Source organism: Pan paniscus, chromosome 6 (genome assembly GCF_029289425.2).
Source record: "Pan paniscus chromosome 6, NHGRI_mPanPan1-v2.0_pri, whole genome shotgun sequence".
NCBI classification, from domain to species: domain Eukaryota; kingdom Metazoa; phylum Chordata; class Mammalia; order Primates; family Hominidae; genus Pan; species Pan paniscus.
The window spans coordinates 91,592,422-91,618,906 of NC_073255.2; the positions used below are offsets into that span (position 1 = coordinate 91,592,422).

The window sequence follows — 26,485 nt, forward strand, 5'->3', positions numbered from 1 at the left end:
ACACATGTGAAGATATTTAACCTCAGTAACTTCAGTTAAACAGCAGTAAAATCCCATTATTTGCCCATCAGATTGGCAAAAACTTAAGAACTAGAGAAGAAGTGGCGAAACGGGCTTGCAGCGTCGCACTCCCTACCCCGGCAGGTGCGCGATCACACACACGCCTGGCAGGGGGACTTCGACCGGCACTTCCGGTCCCGGAAGGTCGTGCTTTTTGACCCCGGAAGTCCGGGCGGGCGCCGAGCCGGGTGCGTTTTGCCACAGAGCCGTAAAGGCGCGCGGGAACATGGGGCTGTACGCTGCAGCTGCAGGCGTGCTGGCCGGCGTGGAGAGCCGCCAGGGCTCTATCAAGGGGTTGGTGTACTCCAGCAACTTCCAGGTAGCGGGCCCGGGCGCGAGTAGTAGGGGTGGGGAGTGAGGAACCCGGGTTGGGGTGGGACGGGCCCGGGTGGGGTCGGGAGGTGGGGCCCGGCGAGGAGGGCCGGGGGAGCCCCCGACCCAGCTTGTCTTCCTCGGCCACACAGAACGTGAAGCAGCTGTACGCGCTGGTGTGCGAAACGCAGCGCTACTCCGCCGTGCTGGATGCTGTGATCGCCAGCGCCGGCCTCCTCCGTGCGGAGAAGAAGCTGCGGCCGCACCTGGCCAAGGTGAGCGGAGGGGAGGGACGGGGAAGTGAACCCCGACGGTCAGCGCTTTGTCATCTGGTCTCAGCTCTGCTGCCGTGCACGGCGGGACTGGAGCAAGTCGCTCATCTGAAATGAGTATGAGCCGACCTTCCCTGGTTTACGAATTAAGATGGGATGAAAATGCTTTAACTTTGAGTGTTCTGAAGGATTAAATAACCGAAGTACAAAGTGGTAGTGGCGGAGACTGTAAGGAAGTCGGGCGTGGCGGCGCGCACCTGTGGTCCCAGCTACTCGGGAGGCTGAGGGGGGAGGATCACTTGAGCCCAGGAGGTCGAAGCTGCAGTGAGCTATGATCTGGCCACTGCACTTCAGCCTGGGCGACAGAGCTAGACCCCATTCTAAAAAAAAACAAAAACCCCAAACCCACACGCACGAAAGGGTAATGTTGGCAAGAAGTTGGGTGCAGAGGTCTACTGGTGAACATCTGTGGGGAAAGGGTCTAAGGCTGGGAAGCGAGACGCCAGGTTCCGATCCTGTTCTGTAGTTAATTTCTGGTGTGATCTTGGATAAGGTATCCCACCTGTATCTTGTCAGGTGATCTGTTTAGCCATTCCATTGCCGGGGCTCCATTAGAGTTAGTTCTAAGGCATTCATGCTTCATGCTTAGGGGGTTTTTGTTTTTGTTCCCTCATTCCCAGGTGCTAGTGTATGAGTTGTTGTTGGGAAAGGGCTTTCGAGGGGGTGGGGGCCGATGGAAGGCTCTGTTGGGCCGGCACCAGGCGAGGCTCAAGGCTGAGTTGGCTCGGCTCAAGGTTCATCGGGGTGTGAGCCGGAATGAGGACCTGTTGGAAGTGGGATCCAGGCCTGGTCCAGGTGAGCTGGAAGGAGTTGGGGGGTGGGGGAGGTGGGGAACTTTGCTCCTGCCTACTCACTGCTCATTGCGTCCTACCTAGCCTCCCAGCTGCCTCGATTTGTGCGTGTGAACACTCTCAAGACCTGCTCCGATGATGTAGTTGATTATTTCAAGAGACAAGGTTTCTCCTATCAGGGTCGGGCTTCCAGGTGAGAGCTTAGAGCCCTGGCTGTCCTCATTTAGGGAGGTGTCTGGGGTACTGGGAAGAGAAGTGGCTGGACAGTTGTGACTTTGCTCTCTGGGCTTTCTTCCTACCTTTCCAGCAGTTTCTCCATCTCCAAGGTTTGTCTTCCTGCCATCCCTTAAACATCGAACTCCTAGGAGCCTCATCCTACATTCTTCTTGATCTCTCTGTTTTTTCTCTAGCTTTAACTCCTGCCTCCCACCTGGTGATTCTCACCACCCAGTGTAGACTTCCCTCTTGCATTCTTCCCTCCTCAGGTTCATACGAACGCACCACAGATGCTAACAGTCGCTGCATTTGTCATCTTTCCTCTCAGACTTTACACCTAGTACATCCCCAGTTAAATCTAACAGATGTCACCATCTTCCACCCATTTGGTCCAGCCAGAAACTGAGTCATCCTAGGTGCTTCCTTCTCCTCCCTCCAATCATTTACTCCCCTACCTTGAGCATCTTTCTCAGCTCCACTCCTCTCTTTTTTTTAGACTGAGTCTCACTCTGTCATCCAGGCTGGAGTGCAGTGGCATGATCTTGGCTCACTGCCTCCCGGGTTCAAGCGATGCTCCTGCCTCAGCCTCCTGAGTAGCTGGGATTAGAGGCTCCCACCACCATGTCCAGCTAATTTTTGTATTTTCAGTAGAGATGAGGTTTCACCATGTTGGCCATGCTGGTCTGAAACTCCTGAACTCAGGTGATCTGCCTGCCTTGGTCTCCCAAAGTGCTTGGATTACAGGCGTGAGCCACCACATCTGGCCTCCACTCCTTTCTCTTCAGCCCCTCGGACACTGCCTAGGTTAAGCACTCATTTCTTATTGGGATGACCACAAGAACTTCCCAGACTGGTTTCTCTGCTTCCAGACTGTCTCACTGCATTTTCCTTGAGGTTGACTGTAGGAAGCTCTAAAGCCAGATCTGATGCTGTTACTCCTCTGCTAAGCGTTTGTTTTTTTTGTTTTGTTTTTGTTTTTGTTTTTTTTGAGACAAGGGTTTTGCTCTCGTTGACCAGGCTGGAGTGCAATGGCGCGATCTCGGCTCACTGCAACCTCTGCCTCCTGGGTTCAAGCAATTCTCCTGCCTCAGCCTCCTGAGTAGCTGGGATTACAGGGATGCAGCACCACGCCCGGCTAATTTTGTATTTTTAGTAGAGACGGGGTTTCTCCATGTTGGTCAGGCTGGTCTCGAGGCTCCTGACTTCAGGTGATCTGCCCGCCTCGGCCTCCCAAAGTGCTGGGATTACAGGTGTGAGTCACCGCGCCCGGCCATGCTAAGTCCTTTCTTGGCTCCATTGTGCTGTCCCTCCTGCTTCCTCTCCAGGTCCATCTGCCACGGTGCTACGTGCACCAGCGTGCCAGCAACAGTGGCTGGTCCCTGCCCCGTGCCTCCTCCACTGGGCTCACACCTGTCTCGTTTTGTCCATTGTTGGCTCTGAGAAGCAGCCTCTGCCCCTCTCCCTTTCTCCCACTCTTAGTAAGATCCTCTTCCTTCTGCCTCTACCATGTTGCTTGGACACCAGGGTGGAATAGCAGAGAACGGCTGCTTGCGTTTGAATTCCAGCTCTGCCGCTTTGATAGATTTCTTAACTGAGAGATGTGACTCTCTAGGCCCATTTCTGCATGGGTCGGGGAGAGTGGGCGGGACTCCTTTACTGAGTTATAGTGAATGTAGTTTTAACCTAAGCGCCTCACATGACTAACTCCTCATCCATCAAGAATGAGCTCAGCTCTCACTTCCCCGCATCCCCTCACCCCCCTGTAAAGTAACCTTTCTCCAAGGTTATGCTTCAACAGGAATAGCTAACATTTATTAATTTGTGCCAAATAAGTATCTTGAATATATTGGCTCATTGAATCCCCACACCTACTATTTTACAGAGATGCCAGTGGGGCTTGAGATTAAATCACTTGCCCAGGCTCCCACTGCTGGTAAACAGTAGAGGGGGCTCCTGACCCATCAGTCTGGCTTGACAACCCATTCCCTCAACTGCGGATTCTGCCGTCTCTAGCTTATCACCCTGTTGATTTCTCCGTAGCTGTGGTAACATTTGTTGCATGAATGGACCGTTGAAATGGGGCCTGGCAGGGAGAAATTCAGGAAATGAATGAATGGTTCTTCCCTGGCAGCCTCGATGACTTACGAGCCCTCAAGGGGAAGCATTTTCTCCTGGACTCCTTGATGCCGGAGCTGCTGGTGTTTCCCGCCCAGACAGATCTGCATGAACACCCACTGTACCGGGCCGGACACCTCATTCTGCAGGACAGGGTAGGCAAGAGGAATAGAAAAGGGAAGAATGTGTAGGCACGGGAAGGGCCTAGCCTGGGGTCTCTGTTTACCTGGCCCCTGTGCTCTGCCTGCCAGGCCAGCTGTCTCCCAGCCATGCTGCTGGACCCCCCGCCAGGCTCCCATGTCATCGATGCCTGTGCCGCCCCAGGCAATAAGACCAGTCACTTGGCTGCTCTTCTTAAGAACCAAGGGTGAGTGCCACAGTCAGGAGCAGGAGGAGGACATGGGGTTTGATTCTGTGCCTTTCAGTGGGTAAAGGCTGAAAGGATGACTTTCGCTTAAGTCTTTCCTGCTGCACCAAAGCAGTTCACGGTATTTGCCCCAAGCTGCTTTCCCCACTGTAGGTGTGAGATGTGGATCCCTTAGCCCTTGGGGCAGAGACCCCAGGCCAGTTACCTCTGACTGTGAGCCCTTTAAACGTAGGCCATTTCAATATTGTGTGTCCTGGCTTAACCTGCATGTTCTGGTTGGCTGTGACAGGCCCTTAGCTGCTCCATGCATGCTCAGCTCACCCCTGCTTTGCCCTAGGAAGATCTTTGCCTTTGACCTGGATGCCAAGCGGCTGGCATCCATGGCCACGCTGCTGGCCCGGGCTGGCGTCTCTTGCTGTGAGCTGGCTGAGGAGGACTTCCTGGCGGTCTCCCCCTCGGATCCGCGCTACCGTGAGGTCCACTACATCCTGCTGGATCCTTCCTGCAGTGGCTCGGGTGAGATGGCGAGAAAGCGTGGCCGAGGGACTCGCAGGTCCACAGCAGCTTAGACCTGGAGTCATTTGTTTTGGTCTTAGTTCTGACACTAATGGGCTTGGGACCCTGGGACAAAAGTTCTCCTCTGTGAAGCGAGGATTTCAGGACTGAGGCAGCCTGTGAAGCTGTGTAACCAAGACACGCTTTTCCTTAGGTATGCCGAGCAGACAGCTGGAGGAGCCCGGGGCAGGGACACCTAGCCCGGCGCGTCTGCATGCCCTGGCAGGGTTCCAGCAGCGAGCCCTGTGCCACGCGCTCACTTTCCCTTCCCTGCAGCGGCTCGTCTACTCCACGTGCTCCCTCTGCCAGGAGGAGAATGAAGACGTGGTGCGAGATGCGCTGCAGCAGAACCCGGGCGCCTTCAGGTACAGGGCGTGCGCCAGGGTCGTGGGGAGTGGGGGACGGGGTGAGCTGCTCTCTTACCCAGCATTGGGGCTGTTTCTCTTGCAGGCTAGCTCCTGCCCTGCCTGCCTGGCCCCACCGAGGCCTGAGCACGTTCCCGGGTGCCGAGCACTGCCTCCGGGCCTCCCCTGAGACCACGCTCAGCGGTGGCTTCTTCGTTGCTGTAATTGAACGGGTCAAGGTGCCGAGGTGAGTGAGTGGGGGCGTGCTTGGGAGGCGCAGGATGGCACCGGCACATCTAACATCTACACTTCTCTAGCTCAGCCTCACAGGCCAAAGCATCAGCACCAGAACGCACACCCAGCCCAGCCCCAAAGAGAAAGAAGAGACAGCAAAGAGCCGCAGCCGGTGCTTGCACACCGCCTTGCACATAGCAGAGGCTCCAGGCTGACTCCTTCCTGGTGGGAAAGGAAGATGCCTGTCTTCTCCGTGGAGGACCCTGGGCCCTCACCGCAGGCAGCAGTTTGGGTTTTGAAAGGTTATTGGGTCCCTTCCTCGGGCTGTGTTCTTGCTGGTGAGCAAAGTGTTGCCTGCAAAAATAAAATGCAGAACGTACTCTACGATAGATCACAGTTTTTTATTCTTAATGTCACAAGCAGGAGAAAAATCTCACATTCATACTAAAAATTCCAACTAGACTCAACAGGAATGAAGTCTCTATTTGTAATGGAAAGTCCCAGCCTCCCGCTGCCGTCCAGTGCGTGTACTGTACACATCCACACTCACACTCACTCAGGGTTCCCGGACTGGCTGTCCTGCCTGCGGAACTGAGGTAAACTAGCTCAGGTACTGACACTAGGAGGGTCTACCTTACGTAAGGTACAGGTAGAAGCTTGATTGCTAGGCCCAGGCCCACCCTGACCCTCCAATCCTAACAGGTATTTAGGCTTAAGGTTCACTCCTTCCTCAGCTGCACACGCAGCCAGGTATTAACGAGGATCAGAGCTGTTCTGAGGGGTGGGAAGGAGCAGCCCCGCCACCACTCACTCACCCTCAGTCACATCGGGGAGGGGGCACCAGTTACATTTACATCACATTATTTATAAAATAAGAATTACATTTCATATAACATGGCCAGAAGGAGCTCTAGTCCCCCAGGAAAGCTGCCGGGGACAGCATTTGAGCCTCTTCTTTGCACAGGCATAACTTAACTATACAGCTAATTCCTAGTTAATAGCATTTATACTTAACCACCTCAATGAACCAAGCTTGAAGGAGTTTAAAAGGCAATTTAGCTTAAATACAAAAATAAATTTTTGTTAAAAAATGTTTAAATAAATATTTTTTTATTTTAATTTAGACACACGCATTCATACTTCTCCCAAAGAGGTTGGGCGTGGCAGCAAGGCGCTTGGGCCTGGGGTATGTGGTTTCAGAAGGACGGAAGGAAAGGATGAGCTGCAGAGGGCCCTGTTTGGGAAAAATAGGATTTTAAAAATATGGTTCATTAATTTAGGTTTTCTAACATCTACTTTGGGTGATGTAGCCTCCAGTGAGGTCAGTTAAGTGGGACAGAAACAGCAGAGGGAAGAGGTCTTTGCTTCCCCTGGGCCCATTCTCCCTGGCTGCCAGCCCTTGAAGTCAGAACACCATGGGAAAATTCAGGAGTCGGCACTTGTAGCCGTCAAGTGGTGCTACTTTCCACATTCAATTAGCAAGGCCCCAGAAAACTTGAAACAGGAAGTCCGGCACTACCAACATGCCGCCACTCATACAACTCAACTCTTCCTCCAAACTCGATTCAAAAAGCAATACACTGAGCATCAGACAAAGGAACACAGGACAAGGCTTGAAACATACAATCCTGGAGAGGCAGACATGGGGCCAAAGGGTAGCTGGGCAAGGAGGCAGCTAAAGCAGCGGTGGGCATCCTGCCTGCTCCAAGAGCTTCTCCCTTCACCCCCGGCTCTGCCAGGCTAACAGTCTTGAGCCACCAAGCTTTGAGGGGCCAAACTGGCAGAGGGTTGGAGATGAAACATTGATTCAGGCTTGGCAGGAAGAAAACGGCAGGAGCAGCACCCACTGGGGTCTCCAAGGCAAAGCTAGATTCAAGGGCATTTAAAAACGAAGGAATCCTGCAAGGAACCGGTGAGGGACACAGCAGCAAGAAATGGGGAAACAGAGTCCCCAGAAGGGACCAGAGGAAAAGAACCACTTCTCACAGCTAAGCCAAGCAAGATAAAGCTTTAGGGATAACCCATTTCCCAAATCCCATCAGGTGCACACCACCGATCCAGGCGGGCTGGACCCTGCACCCTCCAGCGACGACGGCTCTCAGGGAAAGGTGGAAGGGGCGCCTGCCTAAGGGTGTGCTAAGCCGGAGTCAGGGCAGCGGACACTATGTACAGGTGTTTCCTTAGTTCTCCAGCCTCCCCAGTGGAACTGTTCAAGTAGAGGTCCCGGGCTTCGGCCCTCCGCATCCTGCTTCCCCATCCCTGAGGCTTGTGCTTCCTCCAGGAGAAGGGAAAGGGCCCCAGGGCTGCCACTACCCCCTGGCAGCTGAAGCCAGAGATCCGGGGTAGGTTTGCTTTACGCAACTGGAAGGGTCCAAGGCTCTTCCTAGCAGGTGCCAAGGTCCAGATTTAGGGAAGGGGTGGGGGGAACAGGGACAGGGGACAAAGGCTACTTTTTGCGGGTGTGCTGCCTTCGGGCCTGCAGTCGCTGTCGAGCCCCTAGGGTCTTGGATCCCACACCAATGGAAAATGAAAGGGCTGCCGATCCTGGAAAGATTCAACAAGACCTCATCAGGGCAGCTGCTACCTGAGACTCTGACTCTGGGTGCCCAAATCTCTGGAAGGCCAGGCCAGTAATAAAACACAGGGTGCCTCAATAGGGCTTTCCCCGCTGCATCAGAAACACTGTACGAGAGGAGCCTCCTGAAATGCAAACTCCCAGAGAGTCTCAGAGCGAGGCCCACGAATCCATTTTTACCTGGCTTCCCATGGGAGGCAAACTTCCACCCCGGACAGCTCCTCTCTGATCTCTGCCATCCAACTCCCATGCCTGGGCTGTGGGGACTCCTAACCCAAAATGTCTTTCCTGTGCTGAACCTCATCTTCACGGGGCCTCAGAGGACCAGGAGCCTGCCACCCCGCCCAACCCCTCCTCAGACAGACGAGCAGGGCCACAGGGTGGCTTGCTGCTTACCGAAAGGTGCAACACCAACAAAGCCTTGGGCGGGTGCTGAGGATGCCCCAAAGGAGAGGCTGCTGCCCGATGTGCCCACTCCAGGCGCAGGGGTGTTCAGACCAAAGGTGGGGGTGGCGGTGCCTAGAATGAAGAGAACAGAGAGCTGGCCAGTGAGCAGAGGGCGGAGGCAGGCGAGGAGCCGGGCAGGAGCCTGTGCTCCGCAGGGCACTTCCCACGGGACCCTCAGCCCCACTTCTGCTTCTGGGGCACTCCTCCATCAGCAGCTGAGCCAGACAACCGAGTCTTCATGCCTGGTGCCCCAGCTCAGCCTGCTTCTCCCACCCGCTAATGGCCACGCCAGGGCAGAGAAAAAGCCCCCCTGCCCCGCAGCCACCTCGTGGGCCTCCTGACCATTGCTGCAGAGGGGAGTACTCTGGGGCCCCCGCCTCCTAGCGTACCTGGGTTGGCCACCTCCTCTGTTCAGGCCTTTTCCCCCTAGCCACCGTCCCCTCCCCTCTGAAGCCTGGTTTGTCCGTCCCGCGTCTTTTGTGATGCCCCGTGGTACCCTCCCTTCCCCGGCCTTGCCCTGACGTACCTGGGTTGGCTACCTCCTCTGTTCAGGCCTTTTTCCCCTAGCCACCGTCCCCTCCCCTCTGAAGCCTGGTTTGTCCGTCCCACATCTTTTGTGATGCCCCGTGGTCCCCTCCCTTCCCCGGCCTTGCACTGACTGGCTCTGGCTGCCTGCCCGAGGCCCTCTCTGGCAGCCCCTCTGCAGGGTTGGCTGCTCTCAGGGCTTGGCCTCCGGCCCGGACAAGGGGAAGCTCCCTGTGCTCCCACGCTGCTTCCACACTGTTTCTCTTCCTTTCCTAAATACTGTAACTCAAGTTCAGATCACTTTAATCTGCCATGTTCTCATGTCACCTGTCAACTGCCAGGTCACTCCCTGATTCACAGAGGACCCTTGGCTCACTGGCTTCCTCCCCATCACCACTCACGGTGACTTCGCCCTGTGGGGCTGACTGATGGTCCTCTCAGCCCCTCGACCCTGCCACCCCCATGACCTCCTCTCCCCGACCCCTGCCACCACTCCTGCAGCCACACTGTCACCACAACTGCTCCGGCTCCCGAATCTCCTGCAGGCACCACCCCTCCTGCAGCTGACTTCACCCACTCTCCGCTCCTGCACCCCCTGAGCTGCATCAGGGCACTGACCCGCTGCCCCTCCTGCTGTGCTTGCTGGGGTCTCCACAGCCGGGTGGCACCAGCTGTCTGCTGACCTTAGGTCTACACCCACAGTGTCGCTGGGAAACACACGCCATGCTAACTGGCCTCACTTTAACTTCACAATCACAATTTTCCAGCCCACAAACTGCCTGGAAACTGATCACACTTTTTAATATGATGTTCCTTTCCCCCACTGTCCAAAATGACTATTTCAAAAGACCCCTTTTTTAATACACTTTATCCTGACCCTCTCTCTCCCAGATTTTCTCTACTTCACGAAGCAAACAGAAGCCATGGATCTACACTCATCTTCCACACGGGAGGAACCATCACTGCATCCTTCTGCCTGATTCTGCAATGGTTTTCCTGAACACTTAAGACCCAAACACCCAACCCTGGCCACAAACAATCCTTGCCTCTTGGCCTCCTTCCACACCACTGCTTTAGCTCCTGCCCTCCTGCCATGCTTGTCTTTGTTCTGCTCTTCAACATACCAAACATGTTTCTGCCTCTAGGCCTTTGCATGCGCCATCCTGGGCCTGAAAGGCATGTCCACTTGTGCTGTGCCCACCCCCACCCCACCCCCATATTCAGCTTACGGTTTGTTTTTTGAGACAGAGTCTTGCTCTGTCACCCAGGCCAGAGTACAGTGGCATGATCTTGGCTCACTGCAACCTCCAACTCCTGGGTTCAAACAATTCTTGTGCCTCAGCCTCCCGAGTAGCTGGGATTACAGGTGGGTACCACCATGCCCGGCTAATTTTTTGGTATTTTTAGTAGAAACAGGGTTTCGCCAAGTTGTCCAGGCTGGTCTTGAACTCCTGGCCTCAAGTGATCCACCCTCCTTGGCCTCCCAAAATATTGGGATTACAAGCGTGAGCCACTACGCCCAACCTTCAGCTTACAATTGTTACCTACTCAGAAGGCCTTTGACCAGTTAAATCCACAATGGCTCCTCCAGTCATTACTACATTAGCAAAACATGTATCGTGCCCTGGCATCTCACTGAGTTCTATATTCAGTGCCTGTCTCTTCACTGCCACAGCATAAGCTCCCCGAGAACACAGGCTTCGCAGGCACAGCTTTTCAGTGTCCGGCCCGGTAGCCCAAGTCCACGCCCCTCCTTACCTCCAAACACAGGTTTGCTCTCAGGTGTGCTGCCCACGTTGAAGGCAAACGGTGTGCTCTGGCCGGTGGTGCCCAGGGCGTTCTGACCTAAGCCCCCTGCGAAGGGGGTGGAGGTGGCTGTGCTCCCACTCTGTCCTGCTCCAAAGCTGAAAGCTCCGGCGGTGGTGCTGGAGCCTGGGGTGGCCACATTGATCCCAAAGCTCCCACTGCCAGCGGGGGCTGCCGAACCCCCAAACGTGAAGGGTGATGGTGTTGTGCTGCCAAACACTGAGCTGCTGCTCCCGCTGCTGGCGGTCTGGGTGGTGGCTCCAAAGCCGGAGCTGGTGGCTGCACCGAAGGGGAAGACAGCAGTGGAGCCACCAAAGGCGGGCTGTGAGCTGGCGGGAGTGCCGAAGGCCGAAGCCGTGGCTTTCAACCCAAACGCCGAGTGCGTGGCACCACCAAAGATAGGGTGGATGGGCGTAGGCACGTACGCAGGCACGACCTTGATCATGGACACAAGTGCAGGTGTGGGTGCAGCAGCCGGGGCTGCAGAGTTTCCAAAAGTGAAAGAGCTGCCAAAGCTGGGGGCAAGGGCCGGCTTGGCGGCCCCTGGTGGCTGCCCCTCAGCAGCCCCAAATGTGGGCTGGGGGTTGGCTCCCGGATATGATGGGAGCAGGGACTTGGCGCTTGAGCCAAAGGGAATGTTGAACGTGGGGGTGCTCGTGTTACTGCTGGTGGCCGGGGCGGAGGTGGTGAGGGTGCTGCCAAAACCGCTAAAGCCGGCAGCGCCGCTGCTGGTGGCCGTTGGCACGGCAGTGGGCAGGGACTGGCTGAAGGTGGTGACTGTGGTGGTTGTGGGCAGGGCAGGAGGTTTGCCAAACTGGAATATGGAGCCCATGGCCGGGATGAAGCTGGCAGCAGAGGCCTGGGGCGCCCCAAAGAGGAAAGGCTGTGAGGCGGCAGTGGCGGTGCTGGTCGTGGTACTCACACTGCTGCTGCTCACACTGTTTATGCCAAAGCCAAACGCAGGCTTTGAAGCAGAGTCTGTGGATGGACTGGCAGAGGTGATGGGAGCCACAGCAGAGGTGGCGCTGGCCAGGCCAGTGAAGAGCGGGGCAGTTGTGGTGGGAGCAGTGGTGGGAGTAGTTGTCTGCTTGAAGAAGGGAGCAGGCAAGGGCACAGATGCAGGTGGCCCCATGCTGCTAAAGACAGGCTGGAAGGTCGGGGCTGTGGTGCTGGTGGTCGTGGGGAGGGAGGAGCTGGAGGGCGCTGTGGCTGTGACTGAAGGGCCAGGTGGTGTGAGGCCTTCCTTCTCACTCTTGGGTGGGGCCGTGAAAATGGGCTTGAACATGGGAGATGCTGAAGATGCAGCAGGGGCGGCAGGGCTGGAAGGTGAGGTGTTCTGTGTTCCAAACAGGAAGCTTTGCTTGGGGGCGGGGGACGGGGCAGATGTGGCTTGGGGTTTGGTAGCCGTCTCTGCCTGAAGGGTTGGAGGTGCCTTGGTGTCAGTGGCTGGTACCGTGGATGGAGCAGGGATCAGCCCCAGCAAAGTGGTCAGGGGTTTGGAGTCTAAGGAGGGGCTGGGGAGTGGCCCTGGCGGCCCTGACTGTGATAAACCCAGCGGGGGTAGGAGGCTGGGTGTCTTTGGAGGTGAGAGGGCCTCAGTGGTTGCTGCTCCAGCAGATTCTGGAAGAAGAATAGAAAATGTGAAATTGGAATAAACACTTCAAAGATGATGGTATTCAGTATTTCAGTGTCCTCCCCATGCCTACCACAGAGCCTGGGATCCAAGAGTCAGTCAATAAACTCAGCTAAGTCTACACTACAGGCCTGTACAGTAAATCAAGGAAGTGTTCATTATTTCTACCTCACAGATCATCAGACAGAAGGGGATAAAATGGGGCCTAAATGGGGGCCTAATGTGTAGAGACTAAGACAGTCCAATTGTCTGAACTCTGAAGTTCATGTATGAATCTAGATACACTTTATTTGCCTACTAAGCTCACCTGCCAGGCGCTAAGAGCACGCAACTATGAATGGGGAAGTCTCTGCCCTTGAGCAGGAAGGGTGAGTACGAACCCCAGGTTACTGTCTGATAAAGAGGTGTGCGCGCGCAGTGCCGTGAAGGCCTGGGCCGGGAACACCAGCAGCCCTCGAAGTGCTGGAGGGAAAGGAAGCAGTGCTGTTCTGGACCGGTGGTTCTGACAGGCAAGGATATCCTGACCACGCCACCACATTCACACTTCAGAGGTGCTGCACCGGGAAGATCATTCTCATCTGACAGATGAGGAAGGCGAGGCTCAGGGCAGCTACGAGCCAGGCTTCAGATCCTGAGCGCCGCAGCACCCCTTCTCTAACACTTCCTGATGCGGGCTCCGGCGCTGTTAAACGTGAGCCCGCTCCAGTGTGCTGAGCCAGGGTGCGTTCGGCCTGCAGAGCAATCTCCAGCGACTGACAGGCACGACGCCCTTATTCCAACCCAAGCCGGGGATGCTGCTCAGAAGGCTGGATCCACGGCCCCACTCCAGCTCACCTGGGCAGGGTGGCAGGCTCGGGGGAGTCTGCATCTTCTTCAAGCTCTCTAACAGTGGGTTGGTGCTTGGGGCCAGGAGGGAGGTGGGTGGGGAGGCAGTTGCAGCAGCAGGCAGGGTAAAGGTAAATGAAGGCTGAGTGATAGGTGGGGTCTCAGTGACAGAGTTCGAGGCAGCATCTAAGAAAGAAAGAAAGGTGAAGCAGTCCTGGCTTGTCTGGGACTTCTTTCCACATGCCTGTCGGACAGCAGACTCTCAGCACAGCTCATGGAGGAATGCCTGCCCTCAATTGCAGTGGTCCCTGCTGTCCAGTTCCCGTGAAGACCAACACGGATATCTCAGGTGAGAAAGACCACAAGAAAACATGGAACCCTACTTGGGATTTTCCCAGAGAAACCCATTTTTCCAAACACCAAAATAAAACCAAAGAAAACAGACACCTGAAACCTCTCGAGTGTGCAACGATCTGTGCTCCTTACCGCTCTTGTCCTCCAAGGCCTGGTTGAACCACTGTAATGCAGCCTTCTTCTCTAAGTCTAGGTCCTCGGCAGTGATCGAATAGCCAAGCTGGGGAGGTGGAGGCTACCAAAGAGAAAAAGAAGAAGTCAGGCCAATCAGAAAAAACGGGAAGGCTGGGCATGGTGGCTCACACCGGTAATCTCAGCACTTTGGGAGGCCAAGCCAGCTGGATCACTTGAGGTCAGGAGTTTGAGGCCGGCCTGGCCAACATGGTGAAACCCCATCTCTACTAAAAACACAAAAAATTAGCCAGGCGTGGTAGCAAGCGCCTGTAATCCCAGCTACTTGGGAGGCTGAGGCAGGAGAATTGCTTGAACTCAGGAGGCAGAGGTTACGGTTAGCCAAAATCGAGCCACTGCACTCCAGCCTGGGTGACAGAGGGATGTTGTCTCAAAACACAAAAACAAAAATAAATTAGAAAAAAAAAACAGAAGAAACTTGTCCTTAGCATTCCTAATACTTAGGAGAGCTAAGCCGGGGAGGGCAGGAGTAGATGGACAAGACCATACCAAGGTCAGCTGTTCCCCTCGCCGAGAAGGCAGCAGCTGAACTTTCCGCTTACGCTGCCCAGAGCTGCCAGGTGTAGACTGAGAATTCGAGTTTTGTTTCTTCCTTGGGGTTGTATCTGCAGCTAAAGAAAGAAATCAAGACTCGTTTGCTTCCTTCCCTCTTCCAGAAATGGATGGTTGTGTCTACCCACTTGGCATTTCACACTGAGTTTTCAATGGGTATCTCTGAAAAGATTCAATCTTCTATGGTTTGGTTGCTTGGATGATGTTTGCAAGATTAAGGCGCGCACACAAACCGCTTACTGTGCAGTAATTACTGGGATCACCCACAGGTGACTCAAACTGAGCTTACCTCTATCCAATCGTTAGCCCCCGTCTATAGCCTTTCTCCCTCATCAGACTATAAACTTCTGAAGGAGAGGAAATCTCTCTCTTTGTATCTAACATGCCTTAGACATAGCAATGCTCAAGACCTTTTTTCAATAGGTATTAATCTCTACATCCTCCACAAACACCTCCACCACCAACAGCAGCCCCTCCTCCTGGCTCAGCAACCTACCCTTTTCTCCCTGGGACTCCTTGTCTGCTGCCAATGGAGTTGAAGAACTGGAATGATGACACAGCTCCTCTTCTCTGTCAGGAAAAAAGGAACAATTTAGTCTAGAAAGACTTCTTGGCTGAAGTATTAAATAATTTCTCACACCCTCCTAACTACCAAGTGGCCAATGTCTAAAACAACCATCATTTAAGATCTCAGTATGCCAGGATAAAAAAAGTCAACAGGAAATTCCAACAGAATGAAGGGAGGCTGTTCACAGAGGCCATGAAGACAGCTTTTGTCTTAAAACAAGCACAAAACAATAATCTTCAGACCTTACTTACAACCTACCAAGTCCCTGGGAGTTCTAGACACAGATGTGATCCCTGAGGGAGTGGCATTCCAGCCAACTGCAAGCACCTAGGGGGTCAGCTCGAGTCAAGAACCTGAAGGCGACTGCCCGCTGACTTGACTCTCTCTGCTCTCCACTCTGCATGGCCTCTGTGCTTGCACCCGATCCCTCATGCTGGAGTGGGAGGCGACAGCCAGAGGCCACTGGAGTCAGTATCCAAGACTGTAGGGATGACAGCACTTCGGGTGGGTACTGCATTGTCCCTCTCAGGGACTTAGTTTCTTTGATTCTCCAAGTCACAGCAGCACAAAGCCTAAGAGCCAGGTTCGTTTCCCACCTTTCCTCACCCCCGTCTGTCCACGCAGCAAATGAAAACTGCAGGAGAATGCCAAGTACCTTATTTTCTTTGCTGGCCTCTCCGGTGTCTGGGAGCGGGAGGAGGCTGGGCTAGAGAAGGGTGATGAACTGGGGCCATTTCTCTTCCAGAGCTAAAAATCAAGAGGGACATGACTGAGCCTGCTGATAACTCAGCATCTGACCCTCAACACGACAAAGTCTCTTTTCAAGTGACTAAAAAAACATTCTTTATGGTTAAATGGTTAGTCATGCCTGTAATCCTAGCATGCTGGGAGGCCAAGGTGGGAGGATCGCTTGAGCCCAGGAATTTGAGCCCAGCCTGGGTAACATAGCGAGACCCCTGTCTCTACAAAAAAACTGAAAAATCAGTTGGGTGTGGTGGTTTGCATCTGTGGTCCCAACTACTCAGGATGCTGCAGTGAGCTGAGATTGCCCCACTGCACTCCAGCCTGGGTGACAGAGTGAGACCCTGTCTCAAAAAAAAAAGAAAAGAAAAGAAAATGAAAAAAATTTGTTTATGAAGAAAGACCCCTGAAAAGAAAGTCAACTGCCAGTATTAATTATGAAAGCAAAAGAAGAAAAGTCTATAAAAGTAATGGAATGTGAATAAAGGTAGAAGGGATGGACACACTTTTGCATATATTAGGTGGAACGTTAGCCTCAGTAATGAAGAGCCAGGACACATTCAAACCTGTGCCAGACTGTCTACGGAAAGGATAGAAGTAAATTAAAGAAGATAACCCAGTAAACTAATTTAGTCTTGCTTCTATTAAATTTTCTATTTTAATTTACTAACTTCATTTTAAAAATATGCTGTCGTAATGTTTATGACTTTTGCAACAACGATGGCATTTATCATCATGTGATGATTATCCATACATCTGCCTCTTCCACCAGGTGAGTTCTTGACAGCAAAGACGGTGTTTTCATCTCTGCTTCCTCCACAGACCAGCAGCAAAGTAGATGGCACAGAGCGGACACTGCAAATAGTCTCGTAAGTGCTGAGCCTAATTACAAAGCCACTAAACTGTCACCTCAGACTGTCTTTCCTACTTGAAAAGCTGCTAGTGATTTCTTACCCAGTACCAGCTACATCATATAAGTACAAACAAGAAGCCAACAATGCTTAATAAGAGTTCAAAAAGGGAAAAGAGGAAGCTTCAGACAAGTGGTAAGCAGCAGAACAGTTCAGTGAGGCCACCATCAGGAAGCCGGGCCCAGGAGGAGCTTGAGAAGACTGCTCACGGCAATAACAGTTGAAGTTACGCTCAAACAGCAAGAAAGGCCAGAGCACAATGGTTTAAAAAACATGGGATTACAGGCATATAAAAGAGCAGAATACAAAAATTCATCAAAGGATCCAAGGATTGAATATATAAGCGGCATTTTCAATCACTTCAGATCCCTGACACTACCTCACTGGTTCTCAAAGGACGGCTCAGTCACCTGTGGAACTTCTTTTTTTTTTGAAACGGAGCCTTGCTCTGTTACCAGGCTGGAGTGCAGTGGCGCGATCTCAGCTCACTGCAACCTCCGCCTCCCTGGTTCAAGTGATTCTGCTGCCTCAGCTTCCCGAGTAGCTGGGACTACAGGAACATGCCACCACACCCAGCTAATTTTTGTATCTTTAGTAGAGACAGGGTTTCACCATGTTGGCCAGGATGGTCTTGATCTCTTGACCTCGTGATCTGCCTGCCTTGGCCTCCAAAAGCGCTGGGATTACAGGCGTGAGCCACCACACCTAGCCACCTGTGGAACTTTAAAAGCACATAGATGGCCTAGTGCGGTGGCTCACACCTGTAATCCTAGCACTTTGGGAGACTGAGGCAGGAGAACTGCTTGAGCCCAGGAGTTTCAGACCAGCCTGGGCAACATAGCAAGACCTTACCTGTAGTTAAAGTAATAAAATTAAAACAATAAAAACCATAAACCTTACATTTTTCTTCACAATGTGCTCCAGACACTGAGGGATACACATCACTGAGCAAGCAAGGGTCAGAAATGCCAAAGGGGCCGGATGAGGTGGCTCACGCCTGTAATCCTAGCACTTCAGGAGGCTGAGGCAGGAGGATCACCTGAGGTCAGGAATTCCAGACCAGCATGGCCAACATGGTGAAACCTCATCTCTTCTAGAAATACAAAAACAAGCTGGGCGCGGTGGCTGACGCCTGTAATCCCACCACTTTGGGAGGCCAAGGTGGGCGGATCACGAGGTCAGGAGATTGAGACCATCCTGGCTAACATGGTGAAACCCCGTCTCTACTAAAAATACAAAAAATTAGCCGGGTGTGGTGGCAGGTGCCTGTAGTCCCAGCTACTTGGGAGTCTGAGGCAGGAGAATGGCTGGGAGACAGAGCAAGACTCCGTCTCAAAAAAAAAAAAAAGGCATACAAAAATTAGCCAGGTGTGGTGGTGCACGCCTGTAATCCCAACACTTTGGGAGGCCAAGGTCGGAGGATCACTTGAGCCCAAGAGTTTTGAGACCAGCCTAGGTAACATAGTGAAGTCTCATCTCTACCAAGAAAAAATAAAGAAAAAAAAGAAATGCCAAAGGAGACTGTAATGATTAGCTAGGACTGGAAGACAACTGAACAACTCGTTTAACAATTAGGGGAAAAAAGTATTACTCCTCTACTTCATTGACTGTACATACACACTCATTTCAGATCTAACAAGACAAGGATGTTTATTATCATGTCTATTCAACTTAAAGTCCTAGCCAAGTGCAGCAAGACATAAACAGAGTAAGATTGCAAAGGAAAGGAAAAACTCATTATCATAGACATGAGTGTATGTACTAAAATCCTAAAGAACATACAGATTTAGCAAACTGTCTGAATACAAAATGAGTTCTATTTCTATACACCAGCACAGTCAATCACATTTTGAAGGCACTATTTAGAATAGCATATATGAAGGCACTATTTAGAATAGCATATACCTAGGGCAAGGCGCCGTGGCTCACGCCTGTAATCTCAGCACTTTGGGAGGCAGAGGCAGGTGGATCACCTGAGGTCAGGAGTTTGAGATCAGCCTGGCCAACAAGGTGAAACCCTGTCTCTACTAAAACAAAAATTAGCCAGGTGTGGTGGCATGTGCCTGTAATCTCAGCTACTCGCAAATCTGAGGCTGGAGAATCACTTGAACCCAGCAGGTGGAGGTTGCAGTGAGCTGAGATTGTAAATCTAATAAAAGAGAAGTAAAACCTCTACAGAGAAGAATTAGAGATGATGTAAATAAATGAAGGAGGCAGGACATGGTGGCTCACGCCTACAATCCCAGCACTCAGGGAGGCCAAGGTGGGAAGATTGCTTGAGCTCAGGAGTTTGAGACCAGCCTAGGCAACATAGTGAGACTGTGTCTCTATTATAAGTTTTTAAAAATTAGCTAGGTGTGGTGATGCATGCCTGTGGTCCCAGCTACTCAAGAGGCTGAGGCAGGAGAATCACTTGAGCCTGGGAGTTCAAGGCAGTAGTGAGCTATGATCATGTCACTGCACTGCAGCCTGGGTCACAGAGCAAGACCCCTTGTCTCAAAAGTTAAATAAATAAATGAACGACATTCCATGTTCACAGATTAGAAGTAAACAAGGTCAATATTATAACAATGTTAATTCCATCCAAAGTAATCAGTAGATGAAAGGCAATCCCAATCAGTATCTCAGAACTTTTTTTGTGTGTGTGGAAACTGACAAGTTGATCTAAAAATTATATGAAAATGCAAAAGGCCAAGATACAAGACAGTCCTGAAGAGAAATGAGAAAGTGGGATGACTGACTCTATCAAGACTTAAAGTATAAGGCTAGGGGTAAAACAAAGACTGGCACAAGGGTAGGTAGAAAAATAGACCAATGGAACAAAACAGAGTCTAGAAATGGACCCACATATATACAGACACTTAAATTAGACAAAGACGGTGCTGCAGAGAAATAAGGATGGTCCTTTCAATAAATGTTGCTAAGAGAAATGGGTATTTCTACAGTAAAAAACAACAACAACAACAAAAACCACCAACACCACCAAACACAAAAAAAACTAATTTTGATCCCAACCTCACACCATATACAAAAATTAATTTCAGGTGGTTTATGGATTTACATATAAAAGTAATAATAAAATAATAAAGCTTCTAGAAGGTAGCACAGAAGAAAATTATCATGACCTTAGGTTAGGTAGGCAAAGATTTCCTGAATACTACACAAAGTATGCTAACCACAAGGAAGTAGAATGGCAAGAGCAGGACACTTTTTTGTTGCAACACATACATGACAGACAGCTTGTATCTAGAATATATAAAGAGCGTATTCAAATCTCTAAGAAAAAGACAACAACTTGGGGCCAGGTGTGGTGGCTCACGCCTGTAATCCCAGCACTTCGGGAGGCCAAGGCGGATGGATCACCTGAGGTCATGAGTTCGAGACCATCCTAGCCAACATGGTGAAAACCCATCTCTACTAAAAATACAAAAAGTAGCCGGGCGTGGTGGTGGGTGCCTGTAATCCCAGCTACTTGGGAGGCTGAGACTGGGGAATTGCTTGAACCCAGGAGGTGGAGGTTGCAGTGAGCCAAGATCACAGCACTGCACTCCAGCCCGCGCGACAGTGCGAGACTCTGTCTCAAAAGAAAGAAAGAAAAAAAAAAGACTGTACAGCAAAAAGTAAATTTCCTTTTTATCTCAGTAACGATTGCCAGTTTTTAATATATCCTGTAAGAATTATTTTATGCATATTAAAAGATTTTTAAAAGCCCGAATAATAGAGGATACTATACAGTTCTGAGCCTTGTTTTTATGTAATTGCTTTTTGAGATCATTCTCATGAGTACTTCTTCAGTTGCCTTATTCTTTTTCATAGTTACATAGTATATTCCAACTTACACCAATACTGTAAGTTATTCAATCAGCTCCCTGAAAAGATAACATGTACATTGTTTCCAAGCTGCTATTATTAAAACAATGTTACATTAAATCCTTATATCCATTTCCCAGTATGTGTGTAGGATAACTTCCTAAAGGTAAAGCTGCTTGATCAAAGGGTGCATGTATCTCTTATGTGGACAATTCCTGTCACAAAGCCCTCTAGAGAGCTGTACCAACTGACACTCCCACCAGCAACGCGTGAGGAGCCTGTTTCTTCTAACACTGCACTTCTATGGTTTCTATTTTACGTTCAAAACTTTGCTTCATTTGGAATAGGTTTCTCTACTATAGGAAAAACTCTTGAACATGAGATTTGGCTGGTAGCCCTTCAGAAAAATGGGTAAAGGATATGAACTAAGACTCACAGAAACAGAACTGAAAATAATCATTCAACATATGAACAGGTGATCAAACTACTCATAAGAGACAAAAATTAGATACCTTTTTTTCTTTGAGACAGAATCTCACTCTGTCGTCCAGGCTGGAGGGCAGTGGCGTGAGCTCGGCTCACTTGACCTCTGCCTTTCAGGGTCAAGCAGTTCTCCTGCCTCAGCCTCCCAAGTAACTGGGATTACAGGCACACACCACCACGCCTGGCTAAATTTTTTGTATTTTTAGTAGCGACGGGTTTTTGCCACGTTGGCCAGGCTGGTCTCAAACTCCTGATTTCAGGTGATCCACCTGCCTCGGCCTCCCAAAGTGCTGGGATTACAGGTGTAAGCCACCAAGCTCGGCTGGCTTTTTTTTTTTTTGAGATGGAGTCTCACTCTGTCGCCCAGGCTGCAGTGCAGTGGCACTATCTCTGCTCACTGCAACCCCTGCCTCCCAGGTTCCTGATATTCTCCTTCCTCAGCCTCCTGAGTAGCTGGGATTACAGGCATGTGCCACCATGCCCAGCTAATTTTTATGTTTTTAGTAGAGACAGGATTTCACCATGTTGGCTAGGATGATCTCGAACTCCTGACCTCCGGTGATCTGCCTTCCTCGGCCTCTCAAAGTGCTGGGATTACAGGCATGAGCTGCCACGCCTGTCTTAGATACTATTTTTTACCTGTGAAATTGGTAAAAGCCCAGAGCTACAATAACCAAATCTGCTGGTGAGGCCATGGAGAAATGGTCCCTCTCATACAACGCTGAGGGGAATGCTGAGTGGTGCATGCTCTGTAGGGGGATTTAACAATATCCAGCAAAATTACATGCGCATTTAACCTTTGACCTGGGAAATCTGACTTCTAGGAACTTTCCAGAGGCAAAATTGCCAAGGGTGAAATGATATATGAACAAATGTATTCTTTGCAGCATTATTTGTGATAGCAGAAGACTGAAACAACCCAACATTTGTCAACAGAGGACTAAAGTACCTATGCAGTTGTAAGACCAAAGATGAGTTTCTGTGTACTGCTATGGAATGACCTCAACTATCTATTATGTAAAAAAGCAAGGTTCAAATCTGTATATACTGTCTACTACCTTAAATGTTAGAAGGTGGTGGTTTTCAGATACACTGATATGCATATCGTTTAAAAAACAATAAAGGATAATCAAAAAATAAAAATGGAGAGGAAGGAAAAATGTAGAGTGGAAAGGGATGGAAACTGAATTTTTGAGTGTATCTTGTTTTAGTGTATTTTTTTTGAAACAACTTATTGTTTCAAAGATTTTACATAATTTAAAACAGAACTATTTCAAAAAGGAAAACATGGAAATCCCTGTAACTTTCAAACATACTGAACAAACGAACCTCACTGTATATAAAGTTGGTGTACCCAAAGGACAATTAACATTACTTTAAAACACGATATATTGATTACATGTCCCTAGGATTCACACAGGGATATAAAGACAAATGAATCACAATTCTTAAACTGACTTCAGCCATCTTAATAATGACAGTGTTAACAATGACACTGATACCGCTATTTTGAAATTGCATGGGCCAGGCATGGTGGCTCATGCCTGTAATCCCAGCACTTTGGGAGGCCAAGGTGGGTGGATCACCTGAGGACACGAGTTCGCCAGCCTGGCCAACATGGTGAAATCTCGTCTCTACTAAAAATACAAAAATTAGCTGGGCATGGTGGCGGGCACCTATAGTCTCAGCTACTTGGGAGGCTGAGGCAGGAGAATCGCTTGAACTCAGGAAGCGGAGATTGCAGTGGGTCAAGGTCGCACCACTGTGCTCCAGCCTGGGCGACAGAGTAAGACTCTGTCAAAAAAAAAAAAAAAAGAAATTGCGTGTTACTAGGATCAAAGTAATTATAAACCGACATTTTTGGTGTAATACATAAAAATATAAAATCAAATAAATTACATAAAAAATCCTACTATCATAAATTTGAATTTGGAATATTATGAATTATTTACATTCCCCTTTCTAGAGGATCTGTCTATCTTATCTCTCCTAAAACTTAGACTGTAGTCTCTACAGTTCTAACTGGAAGAAACCAAAGCTTTTTGAAGAAACACCCAACTTCGGTATAGGCTAAAAATGGACTTTGGGAAGGTGGGCAAAAAGCAATGAAGCTGTCTGTCAAAGACTGCTGGGATCAAAATAAAGGATACAGGAGCCAGTTTGGAACCCATAGTCCAAAGCTGGAAAAGTTTGCATATCAAAAATAATAACTAGATATTAAATAATATTAATTATCCCTCTTAAATTATTAAGAGGGATAATGATATTACGGTCATTAATGTTCATTTATATGACTGTCAGAGCCTTCTGGGCTGATGAACTCGTCTCAAAATCTTCCTCCTCTCAAAAACATTTCTCCATACATGCTTTACATCTTTTTGTCTGGCTGCTGTATACTGGGTACCCACTTACTGACAGCCACTGTAATAGGTGCTTTTTAAATATTACCCTCAATCACTGCAACAGCACTTCAGAGATAAGAAAAACAGATGTTATGTGATTGTCTGCCCAAGACCTTATAGCTACTAGATGTCAGAGCCAAGCATTTTTTTCCTTTTCTTTGAGACACAGTCTCGCTCTGTTGCACAGGCTAGTCTTGAACTCCTGGACTCAAGAGGTTCTCCCACCTTGACCTCCCAAAGTGATGGGATTACAGACATGAGCCATCCCGCCCAGCCTCAGAGCCAAGATTTGAATCTAAGTCTGTCCAGCAGCAAAGCCCGCCCTGTTCCCTATACTATGCGATAATCCCTTTTCCAAAAAATCATGACCACTTGTTTAAAAACCCTGCGCTCAATTCTAAACGCCTATAAGATAAATCTCTTTTACGACCCAATACAAGCTGGACTCAGTCTACCTTTCGAATCACCCTCTGTCCGTTTATCTACAACACAGCTCTGTCTGGAATCAGCTCGCACACATGCACTGCTTTACATTCTGGGCTTTCTACTCCCTTCCGCTGGCCTATATTGATCACTCAATGATCTGTATTTTCTATTAGCTTAAAGACAATTCTAATGTCTGACAGATAGAAGGTGATTAGTAAACCTTTGCTAATCAATTACTTTATTTAAAAAATTTTCTTTAAAAATTCTTTTGTACAGACAAGGTTTCACTATATTGCCCAGGCTGGTTTTGAACTCCTGGGCTCAAGCAATCCTCCCGCTTTGGCCTTCCAAAGTGCTGGGATTACATGGCTAAGCTACCATGTCTGGCCCTAATCAATGAATGAACGCTGGGAATTCATGTCCCCCACATTACAAGAGCTGTACCTCTACCTGCGAGATGCCTCGAGTGGAGCTGTAGGAACTGGTAATGGCATTGCGGCTGGAGCTAGGGATGCCATTTGTGTAAGCGCCTGTCAAGAAGCTCATGGAAGAGCTTCGGGATCTCTTATTCAAGTGGTCATCTGAGCTCTGAGAATTGAGGCCTCTCTTCAGAGACCCAGGCCTAATAAAAGAGAAGACAGTTAGATGCTTTATTGAAGGCAAAATTCTTTTACGATTTCATCCACGGTCATGACATCTTTCTTAATAACATGAAGGGAAGAGAATAATGCTTTTAATTTTTACTGCTAACAATCTGGCCAAATCTATCTGACAAAATCAGTAAAAAAAGCCAAATATTTAAAACTTAAATGTATGATTTCCATTTATAGAATATTCTGGAAAATGCATACCTATCTACAGTGACAGAAGACAGATCAGTGGATGCCTGGGAACAGGGGTGGAAGTAAAGAGAGGGATTACAGGCATGTAGGAACTTTTGGAGGTGATGGATGTTCATTATCTTAGTGGTGGGATGGTTCCACAGGTGTATGTGTGTCAAAATGTCACATGCTTTAAACAAGTACGGTCTATTTTATGTCAATTATACCTCAACAAAGCTGTTAAAAAAAAATCAGAGTTAAGAGGAACCCATCATTTTACTAAACCTCCAATGGAAACAGAAATCTCCTACGCATCTTTTCTGTAGGACAGTCATCCAACCTGTTACAATATAGACAACTCTCTCCTAGAGTGACCCACGTCAACCATGAACCAGTTTATTCTTACAGTGGATTACAGTGTATTTCCTCTTTCACCCACGGATCCTATTTGAAGTCAAACAGAGCAAGTTATTTTGCTTCTTTCAAGGGACAGTCCTTTGGTTTTTTGGAGACCATTGTCCTTCCCTCACTTATTTCTTTATTCCCCCTGAGACTTTTCTCCTCTGGGCTAATACTTCCATACCTCCAAAACCCCATCATCCACCACCACCCCTTTGGGCTGTTGCAAATCTCCTTAACATCTTCGTTGCTTCACTGGGAATGAATTTCCGTTTGTGTACATCCTCCCTAGCAGTGCAGTACACTTATCTGACCACAGTGCTCCACGGACAGTGAGCAGAACTACGGAAGGCAGGAATACCATCCACCTCCCTCATTCTAGTCTTTCTTCTAACAGCACAGACCAGGAGCACTTTAGCTTTCCTGGCGGCCACATCACACTGCTGACTCAGATGAGGTACCTAAGGTATCCTAAGTCTTTCCACACATACTTTTGAGCCACTTTCCTTTCCACCCAATTCTTCCTCAAATTTGTTTTTAAACTGACATGCAGAAATTTAACATTTAAGTTTCATACTGTTTTATCCACTGCACAAACTTTGCAATCCTTCTGTGTATGTGCTTGGTTATTAAATATATTTATAAAACCTCTTAAGTCTCAGCATATTTCATCCATATTAATGTAAGAACATTAAAAGGAATTAGACAGAAGGCAGTTAACTGTGGCAAGTTACTCAAAACGTTCCTAATTTCAAAGACGTGAACCTGAACTAATTAAGCAATGCAAAAAACAAAGAGGAAAATCTATAGGGCAACAGCTCTGATCAGGCCTTTTTCCAAACAGTTGGTATTTCATCCGGATGGACTCGCACTTACTTAGGCACAAAAGAAGCGGGGACTCCATTGGCCACCAGGGGCTCAAATGCTGAATGTCCACTGCCACTGCTATCATGGCACCTGCGACAAATCAAAAAAGTCTCAATGAAATGACATGACTTTTTTTGTCCCTTTAAAGTGTATTCTCATATTTCTGGGACCTTATACTATCTCTATGGAGCACAGATTCCATGCTAGACCAGAAAATGGTTGTTTAAAATCCCTAAGCTTCTGAAAGGTAAATTTTTTTTTTTTTCAGACAGAGTTTCGCTCTTGTTGCCCAGGCTGGAGTGCAATAGCACGATCTTGGCTCACTGCAACAAACCTCTGCCTCCTGGGTTCAAGCGATTCTCCTGCCTCAGCCTCCAGAGTAGCTGGGACTACAGGTATGTACCACCACACCTGGCTAATTTCTTAACTTTTTGTAGAGGCGAGGTCTCACTATGTTGCCCAGGCTGGTCTTGAGCAACTGGGCTCCAGCGATCCTCCCATCTTGGCCTGTCAAAGTGTTAGGAGTACAAGCGTGCAGCACCACACCCAGCCTTATAAAATGGTGTTTCCCTCAAGAGTCCCATGAGAGCAGGGATTTTCTCTTGTCCACCACTCTATCCATAGCACTTGGAGTAGGGTCCCATACACAGTGGGTGCTCAATAAATGCTCAGCCACTTCAACTTCCTTTCTTTCTATACTTAGAAAACTATTTATTTATTCCATTTTCATTAGCTTATTCTATAAACCACATAAGGATTTTTTTTTTTTTTTTTGGAGACAGTCTCGCTTTGTCACCCAGGCTGGAGTGTGGTGGCAGTCTC

The 26,485-nt window shown here is 49.4% G+C and overlaps 2 protein-coding genes across 12 annotated transcripts in view; one reads left to right on the forward strand and one right to left on the reverse strand.

The window, feature by feature from the left end:
* Window positions 1–214: 214 nt before the first annotated feature.
* NSUN5 (NOP2/Sun RNA methyltransferase 5) lies at window positions 215–9,925 on the forward strand. 5 transcript variants are annotated; one of them, XM_034952068.3, is made up of 10 exons: window positions 215–379; window positions 525–647; window positions 1,325–1,499; window positions 1,580–1,688; window positions 3,843–3,981; window positions 4,078–4,193; window positions 4,531–4,709; window positions 4,903–5,113; window positions 5,199–5,339; window positions 5,410–5,710. In XM_034952068.3, exons 1-10 carry the CDS (start codon window positions 287–289, stop codon window positions 5,522–5,524), a joined length of 1,401 nt encoding a protein of 466 aa, XP_034807959.1. In that variant the 5' UTR covers window positions 215–286; the 3' UTR covers window positions 5,525–5,710. The 5 variants fall into 5 exon arrangements, with proteins under 5 accessions (XP_034807959.1, XP_063461974.1, XP_063461976.1 ...); XM_063605904.1 differs by lacking the exon at window positions 5,410–5,710 and adding an exon at window positions 9,765–9,925 and having other exon boundaries at window positions 220–379; XM_063605906.1 differs by having other exon boundaries at window positions 220–379; window positions 4,535–4,709; window positions 5,025–5,113.
* The window catches only part of POM121 (POM121 transmembrane nucleoporin), a 56,774-nt gene continuing 35,997 nt past the window's right edge, over window positions 5,709–26,485 (reverse strand). For 3 of the 7 annotated variants that reach the window (XM_034952064.3, XM_055114515.3, XM_034952061.2), the window contains 10 exons: window positions 25,673–25,753; window positions 24,021–24,198; window positions 15,459–15,550; window positions 14,732–14,805; window positions 14,173–14,294; window positions 13,624–13,726; window positions 13,147–13,323; window positions 10,632–12,299; window positions 8,298–8,420; window positions 5,709–7,870 (listed from right to left, as the gene is read on the reverse strand). In XM_034952064.3, coding sequence (XP_034807955.3) covers window positions 7,773–7,870; window positions 8,298–8,420; window positions 10,632–12,299; window positions 13,147–13,323; window positions 13,624–13,726; window positions 14,173–14,294; window positions 14,732–14,805; window positions 15,459–15,550; window positions 24,021–24,198; window positions 25,673–25,753 — 2,716 coding nt within the window. In that variant the 3' untranslated portion in view covers window positions 5,709–7,772. The remainder of the gene's footprint in view (window positions 7,871–8,297; window positions 8,421–10,631; window positions 12,300–13,146; window positions 13,324–13,623; window positions 13,727–14,172; window positions 14,295–14,731; window positions 14,806–15,458; window positions 15,551–24,020; window positions 24,199–25,672; window positions 25,754–26,485) is intronic. The other 4 variants (XM_063605903.1, XM_055114510.1, XM_034952062.2 and 1 more) reach the window with 3 other exon arrangements.

Excerpts from the sequence above, each read along its gene's own strand:
- NSUN5 (XM_034952068.3), top strand. The coding sequence starts at position 287 with ATGGGGCTGTACGCTGCAGCTGCAGGCGTGCTGGCCGGCGTGGAGAGC. Across the intron at positions 1,500-1,579 it reads GGGATCCAGGCCTGGTCCAG|CCTCCCAGCTGCCTCGATTT; the intron begins GTGAGCTGGAAG and ends CGTCCTACCTAG. Across the intron at positions 4,710-4,902 it reads TCCTTCCTGCAGTGGCTCGG|GTATGCCGAGCAGACAGCTG; the intron begins GTGAGATGGCGA and ends GCTTTTCCTTAG.